The 25,695-nt window shown below is 43.9% G+C and overlaps 2 protein-coding genes across 2 annotated transcripts in view; one reads left to right on the plus strand and one right to left on the minus strand.

Annotated features, from left to right (window-relative positions):
• PTCHD1 (patched domain containing 1) overlaps positions 1–25,005 on the minus strand; it is a 52,126-nt gene extending 27,121 nt beyond the window's left edge. The window contains exon 1 of the mRNA XM_057718358.1: positions 24,655–25,005. Coding sequence (XP_057574341.1) covers positions 24,655–25,005 — 351 coding nt within the window. The remainder of the gene's footprint in view (positions 1–24,654) is intronic.
• On the plus strand, positions 7,330–7,699 carry LOC130841818 (60S ribosomal protein L37a-like). The gene has a single exon (XM_057718359.1). It carries the CDS (start codon positions 7,357–7,359, stop codon positions 7,636–7,638), a length of 282 nt encoding a protein of 93 aa, XP_057574342.1. The 5' UTR covers positions 7,330–7,356; the 3' UTR covers positions 7,639–7,699.
• Positions 25,006–25,695: the final 690 nt, after the last annotated feature.

Genomic DNA, 25,695 nt, shown 5'->3' on the forward strand with positions numbered 1-25,695 from the left:
TGCAATAACTAGTTCATTGGTGAAATGAAGATCTGAACCACAGTGAGTGGTCATACTGGCTTGAAGGAGGCAGAAGGTTGGTGTCTCCACCTTTTTACAGATCTGGATGGCTTAGCCCACGGAATAAGTCTGGTGGTAGAAGCTGAAGGCAACTTTTAAATCTGCGGTACTGATTAAACACTTGAACTGCATTTCCCAGGTTTAGGTCTTAACGTGTCATCTATCAATTGCAGGCTTATAGATGTGCAGGTCTAGCCGATGTGTGGCCTTTCACTTTTCTGTATGTATGATTCTAAAGTGCAGTCATAGACCATACAAGTGCAGAAGTTCTTGGCCAATTGCTTCAAGTTCCTCTGTAGCAGATGTGGTTGGCATCTTGTTCACAGTCTGCAGCCCTTACCTCTTGAGAACATACCTGCCTAACTGAACCCCAGTACCTGCCCCTCTTTGTCAGAGAGCTCGCTTTGCCATCTTCTTGGCAGACCAAAAGTTCTGGGGAATTAATATCCCCTGGGAGCAGACCTCAAGCAATGACAGGTGGGAGTTGGCATAGAAATACCCAGTTCCCTCCCCATAGGTGGAATTACTCATGGATGAGTGTGTTTTAAACTGGTTCCCAGAGCTTCCCCAGTGGGTTGTGATCTAGTTGCCCACAGCTTTGGTCTGCTTGATCACATACCCTCTGAAGCCCCTTCCCCTTTGTCTCACTGCCCTGTGTCCCTTCTAGTTGCCCTTCAACTTCCAAATAAACTACCTTTACTTGATTTCTTATTTTAAGGTCTGCTTCTGGGGGCACCCAAACTAAGATGTCTAATAACACTCAAAGCCTCTGGAATTAGAGTTTCCTAGTATCCTCCAAATACTAAACCATTTTAAAAGCAACCCCCCAGTTTCTTGTGTATTCAAATAATGGTTATGTCAAAACTCAACCCTTAGGGCGTAAATTTATGATCTTTTGAGCTTCTCTTCATATTGTCTTTAGATGGTGGAGGCATTTCTTTGATGTTGCCAACTTGCATGCAGTAGGTTTGCAGCCAGTATTTCTCAAGTGGCTCTGATATGTTCATGAATGTAAATGTCCGGAGGCTACCAACAGCACTTCTCCCTTGTTTGGGGCATAGTCCAGTCTTTTCATTAAGGTTTAAAGCTAATCACATGTTGGGTCCAGGGTATACTGATGACAAGAATGCACTGTAACTCCTCTAGAAAGGATTAGGCCTGCATCCTGCCAGGAATGGAGAACTGTGAGATGACATGCTCTCTCATCTTTCTTCTTGCTGATGATAAAGGAAGAAGGCATTTCTTTGGCTTTTCTTTATTTGAAAAAAAAAAAAAAAACACTCAGAAATACAGTTAGCAGCCTCTTTGCATCCTTCTGGAACATCTCAGCAGGTAAGGTCTCAGGCTTCAGTGTTCTCTGTTGACAGCAAGTGCTGGAATATTGCCCAAGTTGGATGAGAGTCCCTATCTTTACATTTCTGGATTTCTGCTGTTACGGTGGTAGGTGTGTGGGTGAGACAGCTGATGTGTTCACTGGATTCCTTCCCAGGCGGTGATGTGCCTGGGGAGTATGTGCTGGTGGAGGCAAATGCTTCATGCATTGGCAGTGCTGCCAGTACAGGTGTTGAAAGTCTCCATGATGGCAGTGTGTCGGATGTCAGTAAAACTGAGCTGATTTGTCTGCCAAGATTCAGACTGCTTTTCTTCATGTCAGTACTCACCATTGTTGGATGCTCTGCTGGAATGGTGGTCTAACGCTTCTGCCATATTAACAGGGTCACTGAATAGAATGTGTATGTGTGTACATTGTTCATTATTGAGCTATAATGCATATATAGGAAAGTGCACAAACCTTAAGTGTACAGCTCAATGAATTTTATATGTACGTACCTATGTAAACATTGCTTGGATCAAGACACACAGGACATCTACAGCACCCAGAAGGCTCCCTTGTGTCCCTTCTGGTCAATACCCGCACAACCCCCAGAGGAAGGTTATTCTGACTTCTAGCAACATTGATTAGCTTTGCTTATTCTTGAGTTTCTAATAAATGGAATCATGCAGTATGTACAGGTGACCCTTGAACAACATAGGTTTAAACTGTGTGGGTCCACTTATGTGCAGGTTTTTTTCAGTAAGTACATTCTACAGTACCACATGATCCGTGGTTGCTTGAATCTGTGGACGTAGAACCACGAATTTGGGGGCCAAACTGTAAAGTTATATATGGATTTTCAATCGTGCAGAGGGTCGTGTTGTTCAAAGGTCAACTGTACTCTTTTGTGTCTGCCTTCTTTTACTCAGCCCAAGGCCTCTGAGATTCATCCATGTTGTGTTTATCTATAGCTTGTATTTTAATTTGTGCTGCATGGTATCTCATTCCATGAAGATACCACAATGTATTTTTTTCATTCTCTTATTGGTGGACCTTTCGGGTTGTTAGCTATAAAACTGCAATGGGCATTCTTGTACAAGTCCTTTCGTGGACATCTGTACTCATTTCTCTCAGGTATAGACAGTGGTGAGTTGGTAAATGTGTAATAGTAAGTTCTCTAACAAAAACAGCTCTGACTTGTAAGATTTGTAAATACCCCCACCATGGCCAATTTCAAGCTACCAGGGGATGTGGGTTAGGAAGAGATGTGCCCAGTCAGGATTCAGGAGCCAGTGTGAGCCAGCCTCAGCATACCACTGGGTATAGAGACACAGGAGTGGAATTTCAGAATCAGAGAGTAGGCATATATTTAGTTTAAATTTTCCAAAGTGATTGTACAATTTTACCTTCCCACCATCGATGTATGAGGGTTCCAGTTGTCCCATATCCTCAGTAACACTTGGTATTATCAGTCTTTAAAATTTTTACCATTCTGGTGGGTATGTACTGGTACCTCATTTTCGTTTAATGTGCATTTCCACGATGCCTGAAGCTTAGCACCTTTGTATATGCTCATTAGCCATGTTGGCTATCCTCTTTTCCAAAGTGCCTGTCCAAGCTGCTTGCCCCTTTGGTTATTGGATTGTTGTGTCTTTTCTTTATTGATTTGTAAGAGAATATCTAAGTTCAAGACAAGTGGGGCTGGCTTGTAAAGAAAGCCAAATAGAAGAGCTCCAGAGGCAGCCTGGCATGCTAAAAAGAGCCTGATATTGGGGTCACACAGACTTGTGTTCATATCTAACCAAACTGGTGACCACCCTTTGTTGAGCCTCAGTTTCCACATCATCAAAATGGGCTTACTATCTAGAGTGTTGTTGATTTCTGAATGGGACAATGTAGGTAGAGTGCCTGGCAGAGGAACACATCACAGGTTCTTAGTAAATTTTGGAACCTCTCCCCATCTCAATCAGAATGAGCACCTTCAGCCATGAGCTTCTATTCATGAGGCACATGATGGTTTTAATTTAATGCCTAGAAATCCCATATTCTTCCTGGCTATCTATTGGTGTTCTTGTCATAGAGCCACTACCTGTCTCATGACGTGAGGGCTTTATTCTTTGTGAGAAGTAGCATTTCTCTTTTCCGTGGGAGGCACGATGGCAAGGCTTACTAAACGTGATATTCTGCAGTGCCTTATTTGATGTGAGGCAGGAAGGATCTGCAGGGCACTTTTTAGAGCCATGTTCTCTGTTTAGGGGGAGAAGATGCTGCAGAGCAGGAGTAATGAGAAAGTGAGGCTGCTTTGGAAAGGGCTGCAGAGTGAGCAGCCTAGTTGTGGTCCCCAGCCCTCCCTTCTGGGAGTTTGGACTCATGAGGAGTGATGGACTCAGCTCAGGCATCACCTCCTCCACGAAGCCTGCCCTGGAAATGCAGCCGAGGTCCTCCCTGGTCCCCTGCATGTGGACCATCTGTCTCATCAGCTGCCATATTATAAGGACAACTTCTTTCAGCTCTTTGAGTCTTAGGCTTTGTTATCTCCCCACTCCCAGCACGGAGCAGGCACACAGTACTCAAGACAGAAACATTCTGGACAAGCCAACACACTCTTGCCCAATAGCCTTGGCATCAGTAGCATGCAATAAACAGCTTGCGCTTGCATGGCCTGAAACCTAGTTAAATATTGAGACGTGATCAAGCTAAAGAAGGAGCTAGTTCTCAAATACGGAGGGGGAAAACGCAAAATAAACAAAAAGGCAAACAAACAAGCAAGAGGAACCAGAACATGTGGGGAAAGATGGTTGCTACAATGAGTATATGTACTTTTATGTCTAAAAGTAAAGATGCTGTGATAATTTAAACACAACACAAAACAGTACTGTAATGCTTTTCCAGCCCAGCTCTCAACAGGCAGTTATTGATATAGGCTGTTCTAGAAAGAATAGGACATTGGAATTAGGAATAAAGAGATTTTTAAATTCTCAGTCTATCATTTCCTCTCCCCTTTTCCAAGCTGAAGTAGGTTTATCCGAATCAATATAAACCAGCCTACAGATCTCAAACTTAGTTTGGGTTCATTTAAGAAATGGATGAGCTTAGGTGTTACTCTGTTACCTTGTAAATAACATAGCTAGTAGGAAGCTGAGACGTAAACAGATAAGTATCCCTGTAAATGCCACCTTAGTGTTTTCCATCTTACATTAACCATTTAAATCATCGTTACACTCTGCATTGTGCTTATTATATGTTATGAGGTGCTTCTGCATTATTATAATGGATACCAGTGACCTTTGTAACTTCTCAAAAAAGGGGCAAAAATGTCTCTAATGGGGAAAACGGAAATGCTGAAGAACAGACCATTTTGAGATGGCAACATTTTCACGGTGCTTTACACACAACTTTACTAAGAGAGACCCCAATAGGCAGCAAGCGACTCTCAGTGGGGAAACCTCAGACTGTTTTTACGAGGAGGAGACTGGTGGCTTTGGCGGGTCACCCTGAAAAAGATAAACCAGCAGCCATTGGCTGCTTCTGACTTGAAGCTCGGAGGGCATGGTGCGTGCCCCCAGAAGCCCTTCCATGGAATCTGGGGGTTTATTATCAGTGAGTGCTGACTGCTGTCCTGTTGACCCAGGAGTTGGGGGGCGGGGGGTGGTGGCGGGCAGGAGCAAGCGTTGGGATGGATTCCAAAAAAACAGCCTCACTAACCCCAAAGGAAAGACTTGTTCAAAGGAAAGTGGGAGCAGTATCTACATGGATTTGGGAGAAAGGTTGGGAGGAGCTTTCCTGAATATGCAGAGGGGCCAACAGCAATAAAAACAAGGAATTTCACCTTGTTCTCAAAGCATTTAGCCTAGCTTCCTGAAGATTTGTTTGTATAAATCCTTCAAAATTTGGGGTTAACAGAAAGTTGCTATTGTTGGCTTTTTTCTTTAATTGAAGTATAGTTGATTTCCAATGTTGTGTTAATTTCTGCTGTTGTCATTTTTAAATAAGCTGAAGTTCTGTTAGGATGGCACAAAGGAACTAAGGTTTTATTTTCATTTAAAAATATACGTTTAGATAAGCCATGGGAAGAGAGCTAGGTTGCAAGGATAATGGCTTTACACATTTTAACTCAGTTTTACAATTTTACTCAACATAAAACAAATGCAAGAGGAAGGGCTACCTCCCTAATTTATCCTGGCTGTCTCTCTGCTGCCTCCTCCTCATCCTCTGTTGGTTCCAGCACGACTGGATTGAAAACCTGTGAGGTTTACCCTGCACTTCCCGCCTCCTCAGTCGGAGCCAGCTGCTCTCAGCCCTGCCCATTTGAACCACCTGTGGGACTCTACAAACTCAGATGCCTGGGCTCCCCCTCACACCTTTAAATCAGAATCCCTTGGCAAGGGCTCAGGTACCTGTATTTGAAAAAGCTTCCCAGGGGCCCATACACACAGCCAAGGTTGACAATCCTTGAATCATTCATCAAATCCTGTTGATTTTACCTCCAGAATCTCTCAAATCCATCCCCTCGTGCTCCATTTCCATTGCTCCTGATTTGGTTCTAGCCCCTATAATCTATCTGGATGACAGAAACAGGTTCCTAACTCATCATTTTTGCTTTTAGTCAATCCTCCAAACTTCCACCAGATTTATTTTTCTAGAACACAAATCCAAACCTGTCATCCCTCTGCTTTAAATTCTCCAATGGCTCCGCTGCAAATGAATGATGGAGCCTGTTTATTTCTTAGATGATGATGGAGAGCAGCTGTTCTTCATCCTAGGCAGGCTTTCTCTTAGCTTACGTTTTCTTTTTAACTTTTTATTTTAAAGTAATTTAAGACTCACAAGAAGGTGTAGATACAGTTCAGAGTTCCCATGTATCCATCCCTCAGCTTCCCCCTAATGATCACATCTTACATAACCATAGTACATGATAAGAAGCGTGAAACTGACTTGGTACAATCCTATTAACTCAACTATAGGCCCTGTTTAATTTCACCAGTTTTTACATGCACTCTTTGTGTGTGTGGGGTGGGGATACTATGACATTTTATCACATGAGCTTATTTAATACAGTTTCAAAAGGATCTCTTTTTCTATGTAGCAGTGGTTCTCAATTCTGGTTGCACATTAGGGCAGTTTTAAAAAGTACCCATGGTTGGCCCTGCTCTAGACCATGCTTTAGTCCAGCATTTCTCAGAGTTTAATACGTACACAAATCAATTGGGAATCTTGTAACAATACAGATTCAGATCTCATAGGTCTGGGTGGAGCCTGGGTGAAGTCTGCAGTCCTAACAAGGTCCCAGGGGATGCTGCTGTTGCTGCTGCTGCCAGTGTGAAGACCACATTTGGAGTAGGCCACCACCCTGTTTTCAGACCAATGGAATGAGAATCTATGGGTGTGAGACCTAGGCACGGTATATTTAAATTCCTCCAGGGATTCTACCACGTAGCCAGGGTTGAGAACCAGAGATATGTGATGGAATTCTAAGGCCATGTCACCTTTGGAGATCACACCATCCCAACCTCTCTTTGAACCATTCTAGGTCATTTCAGTCTCCTCTGATGAGCCATTCAAATGCCAAACAACTCTTGGAGTTAAGAAATTCTTGCTTCAGGACTTCCTAGGTGGCGCAGTGGTAAAAAATCCGCCTGCCAATGCAGGGGACACAGGTTCGAGCCCTGCCCTGGGAAGATTCCACATGCCACGGAGCAACTAAGCCCGTGCGCCACAACTATTAAGCCTGTGCTCTAGAGCCCGTGAGCCACGACTACTGAGTCCATGTGCTGCAACTATTGAAGCCCATGCGCCTAGGGCCCATGCTCCACAACAAGAGAAGCCACTACAATGAGGAGCCTGTGCACCACAATGAAGAGCAGCCCCCGCTCACAGCAACTAGAGAAAGCCCATGTGCAGCAATGAAGACCCAACGCAGCCAATAAATAAATTTATAAAAAGAAAAAGGCTCTCTGGGCTGGGACCTAGGTTGCAGTAACATGGCTAAACGCACCAAGAAGGTCGGGATCGTGGGTAAATATGGGACCCGCTATGGTGCCTCCCTCAGAAAAATGGTGAAGAAAATTGAAATCAGCCAGCACGCCAAGTACACTTGCTCCTTCTGTGGCAAAACCAAGATGAAGAGACAAGCTGTGGGCATTTGGCACTGTGGTTCCTGCATGGAAACAGTAGTAGCTGGTGGTGCCTGGACCTACAACACCACTTCTGCTGTCACAGTAAAGTCTGCCATCAGAAGACTGAAGGAATTGAAGGACCAGTAGAAGCGCCACCATTTGATATGTTGCTAGCCTATAATAAATGGGTTAATTTATGTTAAAAAAAATAAAAGAAAAAGAAAAAGAAATCCTTGCTTCTATATAATCCATTTTCTTCTGAGGTGTAAATGTATCCAGTGTGAGCACTCTTAACTTGCCTCACACTTCCACTTTAATTTCTTCTCTATACTTTTGCCCATCTTGAGGCAAAAGGGAGGAAGAGACTGTCTCTTCACTTTCATACCCAAATTCCAGACAGATTGCTTCCAGTTTACCACCTAGTCTCTTCATTCCTTGTCATTTGACCTCCAAGTTCATAGATAGTATAATGACAAATGCTCACTTTCTTGAGCAGTTGACAAGACTTTCAGCTACTGACCTTGTTTTCTGTCTTGCAGAGAAAACCCCAAGCCATCAGATGGGAATTACCCTCAACATGCTGCCACCATAGCTCTAAAAATACCCACATCCATTCATTTCTATCCTCCCCTCCTGTGAAAGTCAGGGCCATGACCCTCCCTCTCTCTAAGATCAATTGCTTCCATTGGGTTCTGGCTTTCCTTTCCTTCTTCCTAGTATTGTTTATCCCTTCTTCTCTCACGTCCTCAAACTTTTCCTACTAGTTCCTTCCCATGAGCTTTGAAATATGCTTATGTCTTTCCCATTTAAAAAAGACCTCATTGACCGACCCTGCTTCCCTTCCAACTTCTGCCATTGCTCCCCTTCTTTAAGAGGCTCTTTACATTCTCTGTCTCCAACTACACTTGAAAGAGTGATTCATGCTTGCTAACTTCATTTCTTCACCTCCCACTCACTTCCCAAATCACTCCATTCTGGACTCTATCCCAGCACTCAACCAAAAGTCCACAATGACTTCTGAGCAGGTAAATCTAGTGACTACTTTTCAGTCCTCATTTTCTTAAACTCTCAGCAGATACACACAGTTAAGTCAGTAATGCAGGGTCAAAATAATACTTTAAACTTATCTAAGATGGTGAAGCATTTTTGAGATTTTCATGGGAATCCAATAGGCTCCCTTAAGACATGCACGTGGTTTCTTCACTGCTGCATCCTTGATTATGTGCCTGGCAAACAAAGGTGCTCAATATGTGTGGTTTGACCAAAACCCTCCTTCTCTCCCATGATGAATTCCATGACACAACTTTCTCCTCTCCTCCTACCTCTCAACCTGGCTTTCTAGTGTCTCACTGACTCCTCTATCTTTACCTACCTTGTAAATTTGATATTACTCAAGATTCTATCTCTGGCACTTCTGATCTTGTCACATTCATAAACTCTTCTTGTTTATGAGTTCCATCTCCATGGTTTGGCCTGTCATTTTTATGCTGAGCAATCCCCAGTTCACATTAATGCCTCACTTCCCTTCCAAACTCCAAATATGAATTTCCAACTGCCCCCTGAAGATTTGCAAATACATATTATGGCAGTATTTCAACTGGCATATATCCAGTAGCTGAATCTTTTCCTCCAGATTTGTTTTTCCACCTGTTTCCTGTTATGGTTAACATCCTTCTCCTCTTTCAACTTACCCAAGTGGGAAACTTCTAAGCCGACATCACCCTTTCCTCTTTGTTTACACACAGATCCAATGAACCTCAAGTCCTATTGATTCCATCTCCCTGTTTTGGGGATAGTATTTTCAGTCTATATTCTGAAGCACATTGGTTCCTTGGGATGTTAATAAGGGTCATCAAAAAAGTAAAATGTATCCATGATCAAATAAATTTCAGAAATGCTGAACTGGATAGAGTTAAATAGATTTCTTTACAGGGGAACTTTTAAAAGCCTTTGATATGCTAATGTGCATTCAATATAGGGATCTGATATGGGGCGACTACATTCATTGTTTCCCAAAGTTATTTGGTCACAGAAGCCAATTTTCTTTGCAGCATCACAGGAAATTTTTACTAAAACACATTTTGGGAAATGGTTTAATCTAGCCCCCCTTTTCTCCTTCTGCAGCTGTTGTACTCAAAAGCCTCTTGCTTACAAACTTACATGAGTCTCCTGGGTGGAGGAGGGGATCTCCCCCTCTCCAATAGCTTGCTTCTCTAACTTAACCTCTAAACTTCTATAAGAACTATCATTATAAAATTTGGGTCATGACTCTCCCGAGTATTAGACACCCTGGCCCTTACTTCTGTCCATGTCATCCATATCCTTACTGATTTTCTGCCTGCTTGCTCTATCAATTACTAACAGAGGAATGTTGAAGTCTCTAGCTATAATAGTGGGTTTGTCTATCTCTCCTTTCAGTTCTATCAGTTCTTGCCTCATGTCTTTTAATACTCTCTTTGTAGGTGTATATATATTTAAGATTGTTATGTCTTCTTGGAGAATTAATCCTTTTATCATTATGCAATGCTCTTCTTTATTCCTGATAATTTTCCTTGTTCTGAAGTCATCCATATCTGAAATTAATACAGCTACTCTAGCTTTCTTTTGGTTAGTGTTAGCATGGTACATCTTTCTCTATCCCTTCATTTTTAACCTATATGAGTCCTTATATTTAAAGTGGGTTCCTTGTAGGCAACACAGAGTTGGGCCTTATTTTTTCTTGACCCACTCTGATAGTCACTGCCTTTTAATTGGTATATTTATACCATTTGTATTTAAAGTACTTATTGACATGGTTGGATTAATATCTACCATAGTTGTAACTAGTCTCTATTTGTTGCATTTGTTCTTTGTTTATTTTTTCCCTTCACTTATTGTCTTGTCTGATTTTAATTGAGAATTTATATTCCATTTTATCTCCTCTCTTGATATATCAATTATACATCTTTCTAAAAAAAAATTAGTGGTTGCCCTAGCACCTACAAATTATATCTATACCTAATCTAAGTTCATCTTCAGATAATACTGTAATGTTTCATATGTAGTACAGTTGTAACATAGTAGTTGCAATTCCTCCCTCCTGCCCCTAGTGACATGGCTGACATTCATTCCACTTATTCATATGCTATAATCAATCAATATGTAGTTACTATTATTGCTTTAAAGTTATCTTTTGATCAATTAAGAATAAGAAAACTAAAAGGATTTTACTTTAGCTTCATTTATTCCTTCTCTAACACTCTTCTTTATATAGATCTGAATTTTTGATCTATGTGATTTTCCTTCTGCGCGAGAATTTCTTGCAGAACAGGTCTGTAGGCAATGAATTCTGTCATGGTTTTTGTTTGTTTGTTTGTTTTTTGGTCCGAGAGTTTTTATGTCTCCTTCACTTTGAAGCATAGTTTTGCAGAATTATAAAATTTCAGGTTGGTGGTTTTTTTTCCCTTTCAAGTCTTTAAACATTTCATTCCACTATCCCTGCTTGTGTGGTTTTTGATAAGAAGTCTGATGTAGTTCTTATCCTTGTTTCTATACGTAAGGTGTTCCCCCACCCCAACCCCCTGGCTTCTTTCAAGATTTCCTCTTTGTCTTTGGTTTTCTGTAGTTTGAATATGATATGCTTAAGTGTGCTTTTATGGGTACTTGTCCTCCTTGCTGTTCTCTGAGATACCTGGATCTGCAGTTTGGTATCTACCATTAATTTTAGAAATTTTTGGCCATTATTATTTCAGATATTTCTTCTGCTGAATTCTCTCTTCTCACATTTTAATTATTATGTATGTTATTTTGATATTGTCCCACAATTCTTGGATGTTCTGGGGTGTTTTCACTCTTTTGTCTCTTTGTGTTTCAATTTGTGAAATTTCTTTTATCCCGTATTTAAGCTCACTGATTCTTTCCTGGACTGTGTTGAGTGTACCGATGATGGTCTGTCAAAGCCACTCCATTTCTGCTACAGTTTTGATTTCTAGCATTTCTTTTTGATTTATCTGGAGAGTTTCCATCTCTCTGCTTACATTATCTATCTGTTCTTGATGCTGTCTACTTTTCCCATGAAAGTCCATAACATATTAGTCATAGTTACTTTAAATTTCTTGTCTTATAATGCTAACATTTGTGTCATATCTGAGTATGGTTCTGATGCTTCCTTTGTCTCTTCAGACTATGTATTCTTTTTTGCATGCCTTGTAATTTTTTTTCCAAAGCTAGACATGTCGTATCAGTTAGTAGGAACTGAGGTAAATAGAATTTTATTGTAAGGACTTATGTTAATCTGGGACTTTGGATGTATTTAACGTTTGTTGTGGCTATAGGTGCCAGAAAGCTTCAAATTTCTCTATTGTCGTTCTTTTTGTCTTTCCTCTTAACTTTGGCTTCCCTAAGTACTCCTCCTCAGAGAGAGTCTGTGTCTTGTAGCTCTTCAGCTGTAATCCACTATTATTATACTGGAGCCCTGTTGGTGTGGTGGTAAGGTGACGGGAGAGGAAATGCTATATAATCTTTTGAAGAAATCTCAGTCTTTAAGTGGGCCTGTGCCCTGGGGCTATGACCTTCGCAGATATTTCTCCAATGGTATAGCTTTCTCCCCCTGCCTCCTACTCCCTTTCCTGGCTGCAGCACTCCTAATCAATTTCCTTGAAGCCCTGACACCTGTGAACTCCGCATCCCCAACTTAGCGTGAGACAGAAAAACTAAAGGGGGCTCCAGTGGGAAGGAGGAACCTAGGATAAAGTTTCAGAATTGTGCTCTGGCAGAGTCCTCCTCCTTGGAGAGTAGCCCTTTGTTATGCAGAAGACTGGGTGAATTCAGGAGGGTTACTTTTCTTCCAGTCCCTGCCAGATCTTTACCTTGGGTATCTGATGGGTTTTCTGGAGGGAAAGCTTAAGAAAGTGTGAGCTCCCTCATCCCTCTGCCTACAAAGACAGTGACTACAGCCCCCAGGAGTCTCTCACTCTCCTGTCACTCCACACTAAGCTTCCAGCATTTGGTCAAAATTACCATTTAAGTGTTTCTACCAGAGACATGTGCTCCAGGTTAGCAGATTTTTTCCATGCCTGTACAGATTTGGGGATGACACTTTGCCCTGTGACTTCAGTTCTTGATGTGCTCAAGAAAAATCGTCGATTTTCAGTTCGTCTAGGTTTTTCCTTTTGTAAGGATGGGAGTGACAACTTCCAAGTTCTTTGCATGTCAAAGCTGAAACTGAAAGCTCCTCCTTACTCTGTTACTGATTGAAATACTACTTCAAGGCCATCTGACACCAGGGGGCGTGCCTTACTCATCTATTTCTGTATTTCATGGGGGGCAATGTGGTATAGTTAATTTTTTAATGATGCTTTAGAAGCCAGATCTGTGTTTGCATCTTGATCCCTCTGCTTATTACTTAAGCTATGTGATATATCATTTATTTATTTGTGAAAAGCAGCGCTGTCGAATAGAACTTTCCTGATGATGAAGATGTTATCTATTCTGTCTATTATAGAAACATGTGGCTATTGAGCGCTTGAAAAGTGGCTAGTGCAAGTGAGGAAATGAATTTCTTATTTTAATTAATTTAAATTTAAATCAGACAGCCACATGTGGCTAGTGGCTTCTGAACTAGACAGTGTAGGTCTAAGGCTTTAGAAGTGTAGACGATGGATGATCAGATATGCTATTTTAAAATTCTCCTTAGGTAATTCAAAGTAAAAATATAGACTGATGTAATATTGCATCATCTGGGAGCACGAGGCCATGTCAACAAAGCTTCTGGTTAGTAAAAGGTAGTCACTGACTGTACAGGCACTTTTTGTAAAAGGAGATGGTGATGTGAGATGTGTCAACTGAGTGACTAAGGTGGTTAGTCTTCTCCCCTGGGAATCCCCAGGAGCTTGTTCTCTTGCTCCAGACACACACGTGTGCATTCAGTGCAGATATTGGGAGATTTGTGTGGCTTTAGGCACACTGCACTTTACAGAGTTTGCTTACACACATTACATCTGCTTCTGTCCTCCAACACCATGATGATGGTATTGCTGATCCCATTTTACGGCTGAGGAAATTTAAGACCCCAGAGAGGATAAACGACTTTATCACAGGCATTTTGATTGTTCACAGCCTCAAACACAGAACTTTGGGGCTCTGAAACAGTGCGAGTTCCACTATGTCCAATCAGTACTTACTGAACTTCACTCCAGTTCTACCTCACCTCTCTCTAACAGCACTGACATCAGTCAGTAGCTGAAACTGAACATTAGCTGCCAGGGCCCTCCCCATGGACACCTCACCTCTAGCAACCACAGAGCTGGGTCCTTGTCTCAGAAACACAACATGTAGCTCCTATGTGTACCTGCTGTGCCTTCTGGTCTGATGTAAATTATGTTTCTGCAAAGGCAAATGGCAGGTGACCCTGTGTGGGAAGTCTCTGGAAGGAAGGAAGCTTTGGCAATCACACCGTGGTGGTAGTAACAACATCCACACTATGTGTGTGGAGTGAGGGGCTAGCTCTCCCTCATCTCTAAGTGTCCTTTCTTCTACTCAGTCCCTTTCTCTTAAACTCCAGTTCCTGGAGACAGGAATCGGGGGCAGGGCCCTCTGTCCAATACGCTTGCCTTAAACTGCAATCCTAAAAGTTCAGGCTTCTGTAGTAGATACTACCCTTGGAATGACAGCATCATTCAAAATTAATGGCTGAACAAATACCTTTTTCACCCTGCTGTATCTGTTGTCCAGGTTTCTACAGAGAGAGAGAGAAACTGCATTTTTAGAATTAGTCCTGGCAGCTAATTACTAGGATGCTTTATAGCACTGGTTCTCAAAGTGCGGTCCCTGGGCCAGCAGGAACAGCATCACCTTGGGAACCTGTTTGAAATGCAAATTCTCAGGCCCCACCCCAGACCTACAGAATTGGGAACTCTGGGGTGAGATCTGAAATCCGTGTTTGGACCAGCCCTCCAGGGGATATCCACTCAGGGTGAAGAACCACTGCTTTAGAGTCTGGAGGCAGTTCAATGGCACCAGTTAGTCAGGATGTACAAAATTTCCTCAGGTCCACCAATCCACTGATCTAGTCAGTGTGGTTCTCAGCCCACCAGCAGCAGCAGCTCTGGGAGCTTGTTAGAAATGCAGAAGCTCAGGCCTGCTGTCCCAGACCTGTTGAATCAGAATATGAACATGAATCAAATTCCCAGGGAATTGAAAAGCATATTCAAATTTGAGAAAAACTACTAATCTTCACTTACACCGAGGTTAGTTTTGTTTGAAGAGTTTAGGCATAGAGAACCGGGAAGGTGGAGAACTTTTCTTTGGTGGATTTGATTTTTGATCCTAAATAATTGTAGATTTCTTTTATAACCCTCTGAAAAGAAATTTTAGACAAGGGAAGGGAAGGCACTGACCTAAAACCCCCAGGCAACAAAATTTTACATTTCACAGTTTCAGAGGGCTTTACAATTATCACTTTGCCTGGTTCTCCTGATCTCTGGCATTTCTGACACACTCTTCCCTTTGAAGTGCTTGCAGATTTACCTATGTCGGCAAGATTTCCCAGGGAAACACTGTAGTCATGTAAATTAAGTGAAAGAGGAGAGTTCCCAACTCTCTCGCCTAAATTACTGGAGAGTCCCTTTCTGGCATGCCAGGCTGTGAGGAGTGGTGAAGAGAACCTTGAAACCGGAGCCCACAGACTCCCAGAGATTTTCATTCCAAAGATACTTCTGGACAAAAAGTGAACGCTTCCTTTGTGTGCAAAGCCCTGCCAAGCATGAAGATGAGGTTCTAAGCCCTGAGAAACCACCTTGATGAGCTGGAATGCAATCTGCTCATCTCCACTGACAGCTCTTCCTGCCTAAGAACTTAGGAGCTGTATGCTCAGCATGTGATGAATCCAATCTTGTGTAATGACTCAAATGGAGTCATTAAAGACCAACAGATTGCCAGTCTGAGTATTGAGAATCTAGATGGAGCACCCATTATTGCATACTCTTAGATCAAAGAAAAAAATGCCTACATGTATTTATTCAGTAGGCAATAATGACTCTGAAAGAGCTGGCATATATGAGGAAATAATAGCCATTTTCAAAGCAAATAGCAACAATGGTAACACACTTTATAGAAGGATATGATTGAGCAGTGCCTTCACATATCTTATCTCACTGCACCCTTACCCTGAGTGGGTGTGGGGGATGCTATTACACTCAGTGCAGATAGGAACCTGCTTCTCAGGGAGGTTGGGGGACTTAAATGAAGTCACATACTTAGGAGAAGTGGGATTTGAGCTTGGCTTTCCAGACTCCAAATCCAGTGTTCTGTTCACAACAGCCAAATTTGAGCCTTGCTACTCAAAGTGTGCTCCACTGACCGACAGCATCTGCATCATCTGAGAGCTTGTTAGAAATTCAGAATTGCAGGTCCCACTCCAGGCTGAATCAGAATCTGTATTTTCATGAGATGACCAGGTGAGGTGTGGGCATAAAGAAACTAAGAACAGTCAGTTTACTCAATATGACCACTTGCCTACATGCTATACCAAAACCAGAATAAAAACAAAAGACAGCAATGCAAAACTCAAAAAATGAAGGTACTGAGTATCACAAAGATTTTTTTGAGCACTTGTGCTAGTTGAATAGCAGAGATGCAGTTTTGATCGAGACATTAGAAAGAATTGACAGAGCCATGGTATTTGACAAATTTGTGGAGCCCATGGAAGAATGAGCAAAGGAAATTCACCTTTAATGTTGAGAAATTAACAGTTTTGTTGTTTCTGTTAAATTCGCCAGAGATACACTGATTTTGTACCAGCATCATTTTTAAGTTCACCTCTTAGAACAAGTCTTTCTGTTACCCTGGGCTTCCTCTTGAGAAATGCAAGGCTGAATGACATCAGAATGGTGATCTCTTGAACACTGATGCTATGGCTGAGAAAACCACTTCTCCTTGATTTAAAAAAAATGTTTCATGTTTACATTTGAGTATGGGTTTGGCCAGTGTTTTGAGACTTTACTTCATGTAAGTAAGGACACATGCAGTGGAGAGCTGACTTTGGGGGTGCTTGCTGGGAACAGCATAGTGCTCTGCCCTCCAAAATGGGAATGGACCACTGGAGACTGAGGTCAAGTTTACATCTTTCTGAACTACTGAACCGAAAGAGATGGTCAGGTGTTTGGTTTTGGTTTTTCTTTATATGAGTTTCTCCTCATAGAAAGTAACTGTCAGCAGATCCTGAGGCAGAATGGATGCTTATTGCTTATCATCAAGTTTGAAACCAAAATTTATCACTGATGAGTAATGAAGACAGATCTAAAGAAGTCACAAGGTCATGCTACCCAGCAAAATTATATTCGAGCAAAATAAATGAATGGGGAAGGCAGAGCACGTTTTCTATCCTACGAACTATCAACCAGCAACAATTTAGTAAGCGCCTGCTGCACACTCCACATTATACTAATTTCTAGGAGATTTGGGAGGATAAGACCTTGGGACTACCCTTGAAGAGCTTTATGATCTTGTTTAAGAGAAACTTTTAATAACAATACTGTAAATTATATAACAGTATCTAGTTAAGCATTAAAGAATGTGGATACAACTGAAAGCCAGATAGATTTAAGGGAGGGAGGGAGCCATGAATTTGGGAAGGCCTCATAAGGTAGGAGACATGTGAGTTTGACCTTATAGTAAGGAGTGAATGCATTTCTGGGGGGGCAGTTGGACAACACAAGTAGATGTGTGAAGATGGGGGCTGTGAAAGGGGGGCCTGCAGACTCCTCTTGTATTCCTAAAGGGAAGAGGGGCTGGACACAGGCCACTCAAATGTGGGGGCTTGGCATATAAAACCACAAATCCGGGTGGCGTCCAGGTCCAGCTTGGAATCATCTTTACCACCATCCAGTGGCAAAACTGAAAATGGCAGTTACTTATCAAATTCAAGAATAACTGAACAGCTGTGCTGGATCATTCTTGCCTAGGTCATGGCCATCTTGGTGAGTGAAGGAATGAACATCCCTTAGCAGTATGGGCCCTCAACTCCTAGAGGTATATCTCTAGGTGGGTGTAAGACCCTTAGTGCAGATGCCCTCAGGGTCCCACCCATATTCTCTCCATTCACACTCACCTCTACATGTCAAGGCCACTCACCGTGAACACCTGCAGCTCTTTGCCTGTGGCTTTTATAAAACAACAACAAAAACAATTCTGATTATGGGAACACATAGAGCATCTGGAATTGCTAGTGGTTTATTTACTGTCCTGGGATGCAGCTGGATCAACTAATGATGGCTGGAGACTTGGGAGAAGAATATGCAGGTCCTTCACCCACAGTTGGGATAACTTGGACAGAGGTTACCCAGTGTCTCCCAGAGTTCCCCAATGAGACTGAGCCCAGGGTGCCCGCAGTGGACACTGTCTTGAGAACACTCCCTTGACTGGCTTCCTGCTAGTCCCTATTTCATGTGCTCACTTCCTTACTGATGTTTTTGGATGTCACTTCCCAAGGTAACTGCCTGCACTCAAATCCTCATCTTGACTGTACTTGAAGCCCACAAGTTAAACCTCAAGTAAAAGACCTAACAATGGGGATCTTTCAAAATACCAGAAATAATATTCTCAAGAGGATTTCTTAGAGAGCAAGAAGATAAAAATAGCTTCCCTGTTCCCTCATTGCCTTCTTTTGTTCAAAATATGACTTCTGAAGTTGAAGGCACGACATTATTCAGGGCTTCCCATGTGAAATAACAACTGGTGTTGATTTTCCTTTTATTTTTTTTCTTGTTTTTTTTTTTTTTTTTGTCTTTTAAAGGTTAGAGATTACTCACCTCCCCTGCTGGTCATTAAATCAGTCTGGCAGGATTCCTTGGAAGTTCTGTGGCCTTCCGGGCATGTGGCAGCAGCACAGGCAGTGCTGCAGACAGGCCTGCTTGCTGTGATGTGCTACCAAGCAGGTGACTTCAAAGGTCTGCTTCAAGCCTATCTCAGGTATCACTTGGGGCTCACACTGAGCCCCGGAGTCAGGTACCAGATGGCATATACCGCACAGTCAGAGCTGATCAGATCCCCTAGCTCCTGTGCCAAGGGATGCTGCAACCTCTCAGGCAGGAAACAAATAACTTCTTCTAGCTTACTTCTCCTTCTCTTACTTAGCACAAGAAGTCACCAGTTAAATGCTCAGCTGTTGGATGCGGTTTGTAAGTCTGGTGAATCCTGAGAGGTTCAGTCTTTGTGTTTGTTAAAAAAAAAAAATCCTTCTCTAATATGGCATCTGTCGAGATACTCTGAGTCATTAAAAAGGTGGGCTTCCTCTCACACTACAGCTTTTTATTTAAATTTCAGTTTAAATTAGTAGTTTACCCAAAGTTTGTCCCAGCTGCTTATCTACATGGGGAAGTAAAAGATTGCTCCCCAGATCTAAATGAGACAAACAGAGTGGGCATTGGATGATACTATTCACACAAATGACGTGCTTAGAAGTCGGGCAATCCTGGAATGATATTGAACTTGGATTATTCGGATGCACCTCCTATGAAATGCAAGGAGAATGAAACGAGATATCGCTCTCTCCTTACTTTGCTCCTAGTGCAAAAATAAAGTGCAAGAGGCAACTGGCTGGTCCAGCAGATGCACGAATGCTGCCCTTTCAGGCCTGCCCTCAATCCTTCCTAAGAGTACTTGCCACATGGATAACTCATCGAAGGGAATGGACTGCCCAAGGCATCACAGCACCTGTCACCAGACAAAGCACCCTGAAATGCTAGGAGCACATTCCAGTGTCTGCAGAGATGACCTTTAAGGTGCCTTCTAAACCCAAGGGTCTTTGATCCCCTATCCTTTGGATGCAAGCTCTTCCTTTGTAATTTTATGTTCAGAAAGGCAAAGCAGCTGGACTAGGCAGCAAAGCAGTGTGTCCTGCCTCCTCGGCAGGTCACTGCTCATAGTGGGGTCTTACACACTGTTAGGAGAAGCCTGGCCTAGTGGGTGACTGCTACAGACAGAGGGTCAGGCCTGCCAGTAATGGGCATCCTGACAAGTCTCAAGGCCAGTGGCAGTTCACCAGCTTTATCATTCAAGCAGTTAGACCATATTCAGTTTCCTGGGGTCCTCTACAGTAGGATTTAGACCATAAAGGACAGAGCTCTAGGAGAGCAAGATGACTGCATCGTGGGGAATGTTACACTGGAAAATCTGGTCTTTGCCTAACTGCCCAAATAAGCCTCTCCTCATAGGTTGTAGTATTTGTCCCCAAACTTCTATAAGATTTTTGGATGTGAACTTCTCTTTGGCATTTTTTTGATTGTATATAATTAATGTAGATGAAAAAATCCTAACAAAACAAAAGAAATACACGAATGAACCCTTTCAAGCAGGATTTGGGGCCAGATAATTCTTTGCTGTGGGGAGCTGTCCTGCACACAGAAGATGTTTAACAGCATCCATGACCTCCACCCACTAGATGCCAGTAGCAACTCACCCCCAGCTGTGCTGAGCTAAAATGTCTCCAACCATTCTGAATGTCCCCTTCAGGGCATAATTGCCCCTGGTTGAGAACCACTGCCTTAGAGATTATTTAACAGTATTAAATTCCTGAAATTGCTCTGGTAAGGGTGTTTTGGAATACAGTATAGGAACTTCTTTATGTAAAGGACCAAAGAGTAAATATTTTAGCCTTTGAGAGTCATAGGCCATCTATGTCTCATATTCTTCTTTGTTTTTGTTCTGTTTTATTACAGTCTTTTAAAAATGTAAAAACTCCTAAGCTCCAAAGTAGGCTGGAATTTGCCGATCCTTAGAGTGTAGAGAAGGAAATGGTGGCGATTCCTGTAATGATTAAAAGTGCTGAGACAGTATTTGGAAAAATTGGGATCTTGATCCAGCTACCAGGTCTCTGTGACCCTGAGCCAGCAGTTGTGCTGCCCTTTGTGGAAAGCTTGAATTAAATAATTCCAAGTTAAATTCTATCAGTCTCATTTTGCAACTTAATTCTGCTTAATATAATTAAACATAAAAAGTTTAAATAAAATAGAAACTCAATATTTGAACAAAATGAGATTCCCCAGTAAAAGGAAGAATGTCTCTGTTGTGAGTATGTGTCCTTCCCTTGGCTTGGAATAGAACAGCCTGTGAGGTTCCTCTGAAAAAGAGGACGTTATGCAAAGGAGACGCCCCTACCCAGTTTCAAAACTGAAAGGTGTTTTAATATGACTATAGAGGTGATCTTGGAAAAAGAGAAAGGGAGAATGGTGTCTTGGAAAAAGAGAAGCCATAGAATCTGCCTGTAAAGTCGTCTACATAAAAATGTCATTTTGAAAATACATTTCAGAGTAGTTTCTGTGAAATTTTCTTTACCCATCACGTAAATGTCTGCGCAAACTAGGGCAGGTCCCTTGGACAGATATTTCCTGACGGTCAGCTATGTGCCAGGGACTGTGTGAGTGAGGCACTGGAGTTGAATCCACCTGGACTCGGCCAATGAACAGCACTCAAATAAGAAATCGCTGCAGTCAATCATCCAGAGATTTTTCCAGTAAAATAGTCCATCTTTCTACCTTTGTACTTTGCCAATTATAAATATCTTATGCTTTACTTTGGGCATGTAGAGTTTCTATAAGTGGATTTCCATTGACACTAGGCAGCATCAGTCAGGAGAATGTACTTATGCTCCAATTGCCACTATTAGAATGGGGATGATACGTTGATCCAGTACTTCATTTAGATACCAAAAATGTACATTTTAAATCATTCAAGTAGTTTATCATATGGGAGGCAGTAAATGATAGTGAAAAGAGCCCTGAGCTGGCCGTCAAAACCCTGGAGCTGTTTTCTCATCTTTAAATTGGAATCATACCATTTTTCCTGCTTACCCTTAGGTGTTTGCTGTATTTAAACGTACTATATGTTTATAGCTTACAAGCTGTTGTAAAGGTGATATCATTGTTATAAGGAGTGGGCTAAACTGGTTCTTCACACAGATGACTCTGGAACAAATCAAGTGTTGTTTTGGTCACAGCCAGATCAGTTATCAACTAAGACCAGCTTACACTTCGCTTTAGGTGATCAAGAAGAAATATAGCCATAAAAGCTCGTGAGGCACTACTCTGAAATCTGCTCTGAGATGAACATCATGGATTTTCTGTTAAAATATAATAATGAGCTAAATTTAATATTCTAGTGAAATGAAGACTTTTGAAGATCAACATGTATTTAAAAGGGTTCAGAAATTAATGGTTGATCCCTTACCAGCACCATCAGGCCCCACCTACTTTCACCCAAAATTACATCTTTGCCCTGCAGGCTTCAGAGGAAACCACTGCTAGGGAGAGTCACCCCCTCTCATGGTCTGTGGTCAAATTCTACGCTGCAGAGGTCAGAGTATGGCAGTCGTGTCACTTGCATGAATTTGAGAAAGCTCCTCCAAAGCAGACCAGCTGGGTTTTCAAATGTGGATTATTTTTTCCTGTGATACTCTCAATTATGTTTTTAAAAACATCAACCTGGATTTTCATTTTTTGTCACCATCCCTTCCCAGTCTATTTTTTTTATCAGAAAGTAGCTGGACTAATATCCCAAAAAGGATTGCCTTCATTGAATAGGTACAACCCCAGAGCACTATGAGGAGTAAAGGACACAGCCCTGCAAGTTACTTCCTTCAGTTTTGTCGTGGGGCATAAGAAAGCCTCAAACCCTGGTTATGCTTTGTCCACTCTACTCCGAATGCGATGTTATAAAACAGGCAGGGGCTGGCTGGTGTTGTGTACAATGTTAACGGTCAGTGCTATCCTTGATGCCAGCAACAAGAGTATCAGAATAACAGTAATAAGGGTGGAACCGGTGACTCTTTCACTCATAACACCTTGTGTAAAGGACAAATATTTCATGTCTCTAATAGAAAAAAAAAAGGAAAAAAGTAAGTGCTTGCTCCCACACTTTACATTACCATGACTACCGAGGGTCCATTTTTCTGTCCCCCGGCTCCATACCTACCAAATATAGGGGTTGGATATAAGAAGAAAAAAATGGATATATAAGATTGAAGGCAATTCCCTCAGTTTCATGAATCTGGGTTTTCATAAACTCTGTGAATTCATTTTCACCAGAAAGCCATCAGCTAGAAATGAGTTCTGACCACTATTCCACTTGGTTTTGATCTTCCCTAGAAATCTAGAACACGAAAAAACACTTCGTTTCTTAAAACAATTTACTCACAAGACCTCCGTCCTTTAAAGTTGCCCTTTAGATATGAAGGAAAAGCCAGCCTCCCTGGCTCTCCAATCCCAACTTTCTCTTCTAATACAGTTTTCTGTCCTGAACATATCAAAATTAGTTAGGAGAGAAACAATCCAGTTGAAAAGAGATCTCATGTGCCTGTCGATGTCTCATTAACCTTGAGAGTGAATGTAACTGGTGACTGCCCGTCACAGTGGCATGACAGTTTGTTAGGGGAAAAACAACAACAACAACAAACAGCCAGTGGAAACATCACCTCAAAAAAAAAATACAAAGAGAAACATCATTTAGTAGATCATCTGTCAAAAGATGGGGCAGCCTTCTAACTGTCAGGACTGGCTAAAGAACAGTTTCCTTAAGTCTATGATGAAACTACTATATGTTTTCTTGGGGAAGCATTTGGAGCAGTATTTTTCTGTGTGTCAAAATACGTTAACTAAAGTATTGGGGGGGGGACCCACTTTGATATGGGAAGTATAATCATGAGAAAAGCAAACAACTCAGGATTAATGTCACTAAGGTTCTGTGGTGAGTATGTGTGATAATGTGTGTGCCATTAAAAATATTACGAGCATCCAATGTGGGAAGGTCCTAATTCCACTGAGTCTCTAGTCAGATTTCCCTCATTACTAATTGCTGATTGATAACATGTCAACAAATAGAGAGTGGAAAATTATAGAGGAAAATAAGCTTGTCTCTAGGGAGTTACCTATAGAGGAAAAGAGAAGGAGAGAGTCTCCCAGGTTCAGTGGCTGACTCCTGGTGGGATAAGTAGACTAGAAATCTAACCAGCCTCCAATCCTGGATCTGGACCAGAGACCCACACAAAACTAACATCTTCCATCTCTCCACCCCAGGGCTCCAGCTGGGACTGGTACCTGTCTACCCTCCCCAGAGGAGGACATTAAGTAAACAAGACCCAGAATCCCACCAAGGCTTGGATGGAACATTCCCACCTATTTTTGCTTTTCTCTCCCAAGGTCTCCACTTTTCCATCTCTACTCCTCACTCCTCTGCTTTTCTTGGAAACTTCCTGAAAGTTATCACCATTAACCTCACTTTTTACATCAAATTCCCACCTCAGGCTGACAGCACAACCTGTTTCTTCCAGCGTCACCCTCTAACCAGGTTTCCTGTGCTTTTCTCAGGGCCACACAGCCTGGCTTCTGTCCTCACCCTCCTGGCTCTGCCCCTCACCCTCACGCCCAAATGCAACCAAATAAAAGTGGAACAGGCGAATCCCTCATTTCCCAAAGAACTTTTTGCATTTCAAAGGAGAGGAGCTACTGTGAAAGAGGAAACAACTGCGAATTACAAACATTGTCTCCCACCCTAGAAGACAGAGATGGCTACCTCGCCCGGGGAAGAGGGCAGCAGGGCAGCCCCTGTCCTCTCCTGGACCACACTTCTTTCTGGTGGATGGGAGGGATTTTCTTCACCATCCCACTTCACATTCCTCTGCCCGCTCACAGCCCCTCCGAGCAGCCTTTTGCAAAGCACTCCGGGGCCAGAGAAAGGGGAAAGAAATGAGGACAGGGGAGAGGGGTCTCTGAATCCCCTCAAGACAGTATTTTGTTTTTAAGTAGCAGGACTTTCTAGAATGTCTTCTCTAGTTCGGTTCCTTCTGGTCCAGTTACCCCAAAGCCTCCCCGCCCCCAAGACCACTGCAGCCCAAACAAGCGCACCGGCCACAGCACCGTGGCCACCGCCGCCGCCGCCGCCCCAACTGTTGCAGCCGCTGCCGGGGTGGCGGCGACGGCGGCCAGGGCAGGGCCGGGCCCGAACCCGGACGCTACCCGCCCGGGAGGCTGGGAGGCTCCGGGCGGCCTTCGAGGGGCGCACGGTGCAGCAGAGCCCCTGCGGCAGTCGCCTGGGATGGGAGAGGCGGCGCTCCCAGCCCGGACCCCCGCGCACAGCCAGCCCAACCGCGGCAGCGGCGCCGGCAGAGGCTGCCCGCGCCCGCCCCCCTCTCACCTTTAAGATCAGGTCGGTGTGATGCTGGTCCAGCATGTTGGCTTTCTGGAAGGAGGTGACGATGACCCGGCCGTAGCGCCCAGGGGTCTGCAGGTCCGAGTAGAGCCGGTGCTTGGAGCGGTTGACCGGGAAGAGGCTGTTGACGAGGTTGCGCTCGATCTTGGCGAGGCTGTGCTGGGGCGCCAGCAGGTGCTCCACGCTCTCCTCGACCTGGTAGCGGCTGAAGCTGGCGCCGAGCAGGATGGAGATGAGCACCGGCGCCGAGGCGAAGAAGACAGGGTGACTGGCAATGAAGTGGCCGAGCCGGGAGAAACACGTCCTCAAGCCCCTGTGCAGAACCTGCCGCAGCATCCTAGAGCAGAGCGGGCGCGGGAGGAGGGCGAGGCGCACGCTCGGCGCGGGCTCGGGCGGCGGCGGCGGCGGCGGCGGCGGTGGTGGCGCCCGCGGCGGCGACGGCGGCGGCGGCGGCGGCGGAGGCGAGACCCGGTGCTCTCCCGGAGCCGCGGCACCACCATCGGGGAGTCCCGCGCCGCGCCTCGGGAGGGTCCCCTCGGGCCGGAGACACGCCCTCCTGCCCGCGGCCGCGCCGGCCCGGAGAGCCCCCCAGCTTGGCGGCCTCCGCGCCGCCCCCACCCCGCCCTACCCCGTGCGCCCTCCCCACCCCCCGCCGCCTCCCAGCCCGAGGGGCTCCGCGCGGCGGGGCAGCGTCCCGGCTCAGCGCGGGAGGGGCCCGGGGCAGCCCCCGCGGCGCGTCATGACCCCACTCACCCGACCCCCGAGGCCAACGACGGGGTGGCGCGGGGAGCGGCGGCGGCGCTATCGCGGGGAGGCTCTGCGCGCCAGCCTAGGAACACGAGGACGGACGGAGAATTCCAGGCTACACCCAGTCCCCTCCCCTCCCCGCACTCCCCTCCCCCGGCCCGGCCCGCCGCGCACGCCCTCTTCTCCCCTCCCCTGTCCTCCTCGGTGAGACCCAGAGATGAATAAAGAAATGGCCCCGATTTTCCAAACAAAAAGTAAAGAGTTTTCCCGGGGGGCGTC

Source organism: Hippopotamus amphibius, chromosome X (genome assembly GCF_030028045.1).
Source record: "Hippopotamus amphibius kiboko isolate mHipAmp2 chromosome X, mHipAmp2.hap2, whole genome shotgun sequence".
Classification (NCBI taxonomy): Eukaryota; Metazoa; Chordata; class Mammalia; order Artiodactyla; family Hippopotamidae; genus Hippopotamus; species Hippopotamus amphibius.

Excerpts from the sequence above, each read along its gene's own strand:
- LOC130841818 (XM_057718359.1), top strand. The coding sequence starts at position 7,357 with ATGGCTAAACGCACCAAGAAGGTCGGGATCGTGGGTAAATATGGGACC.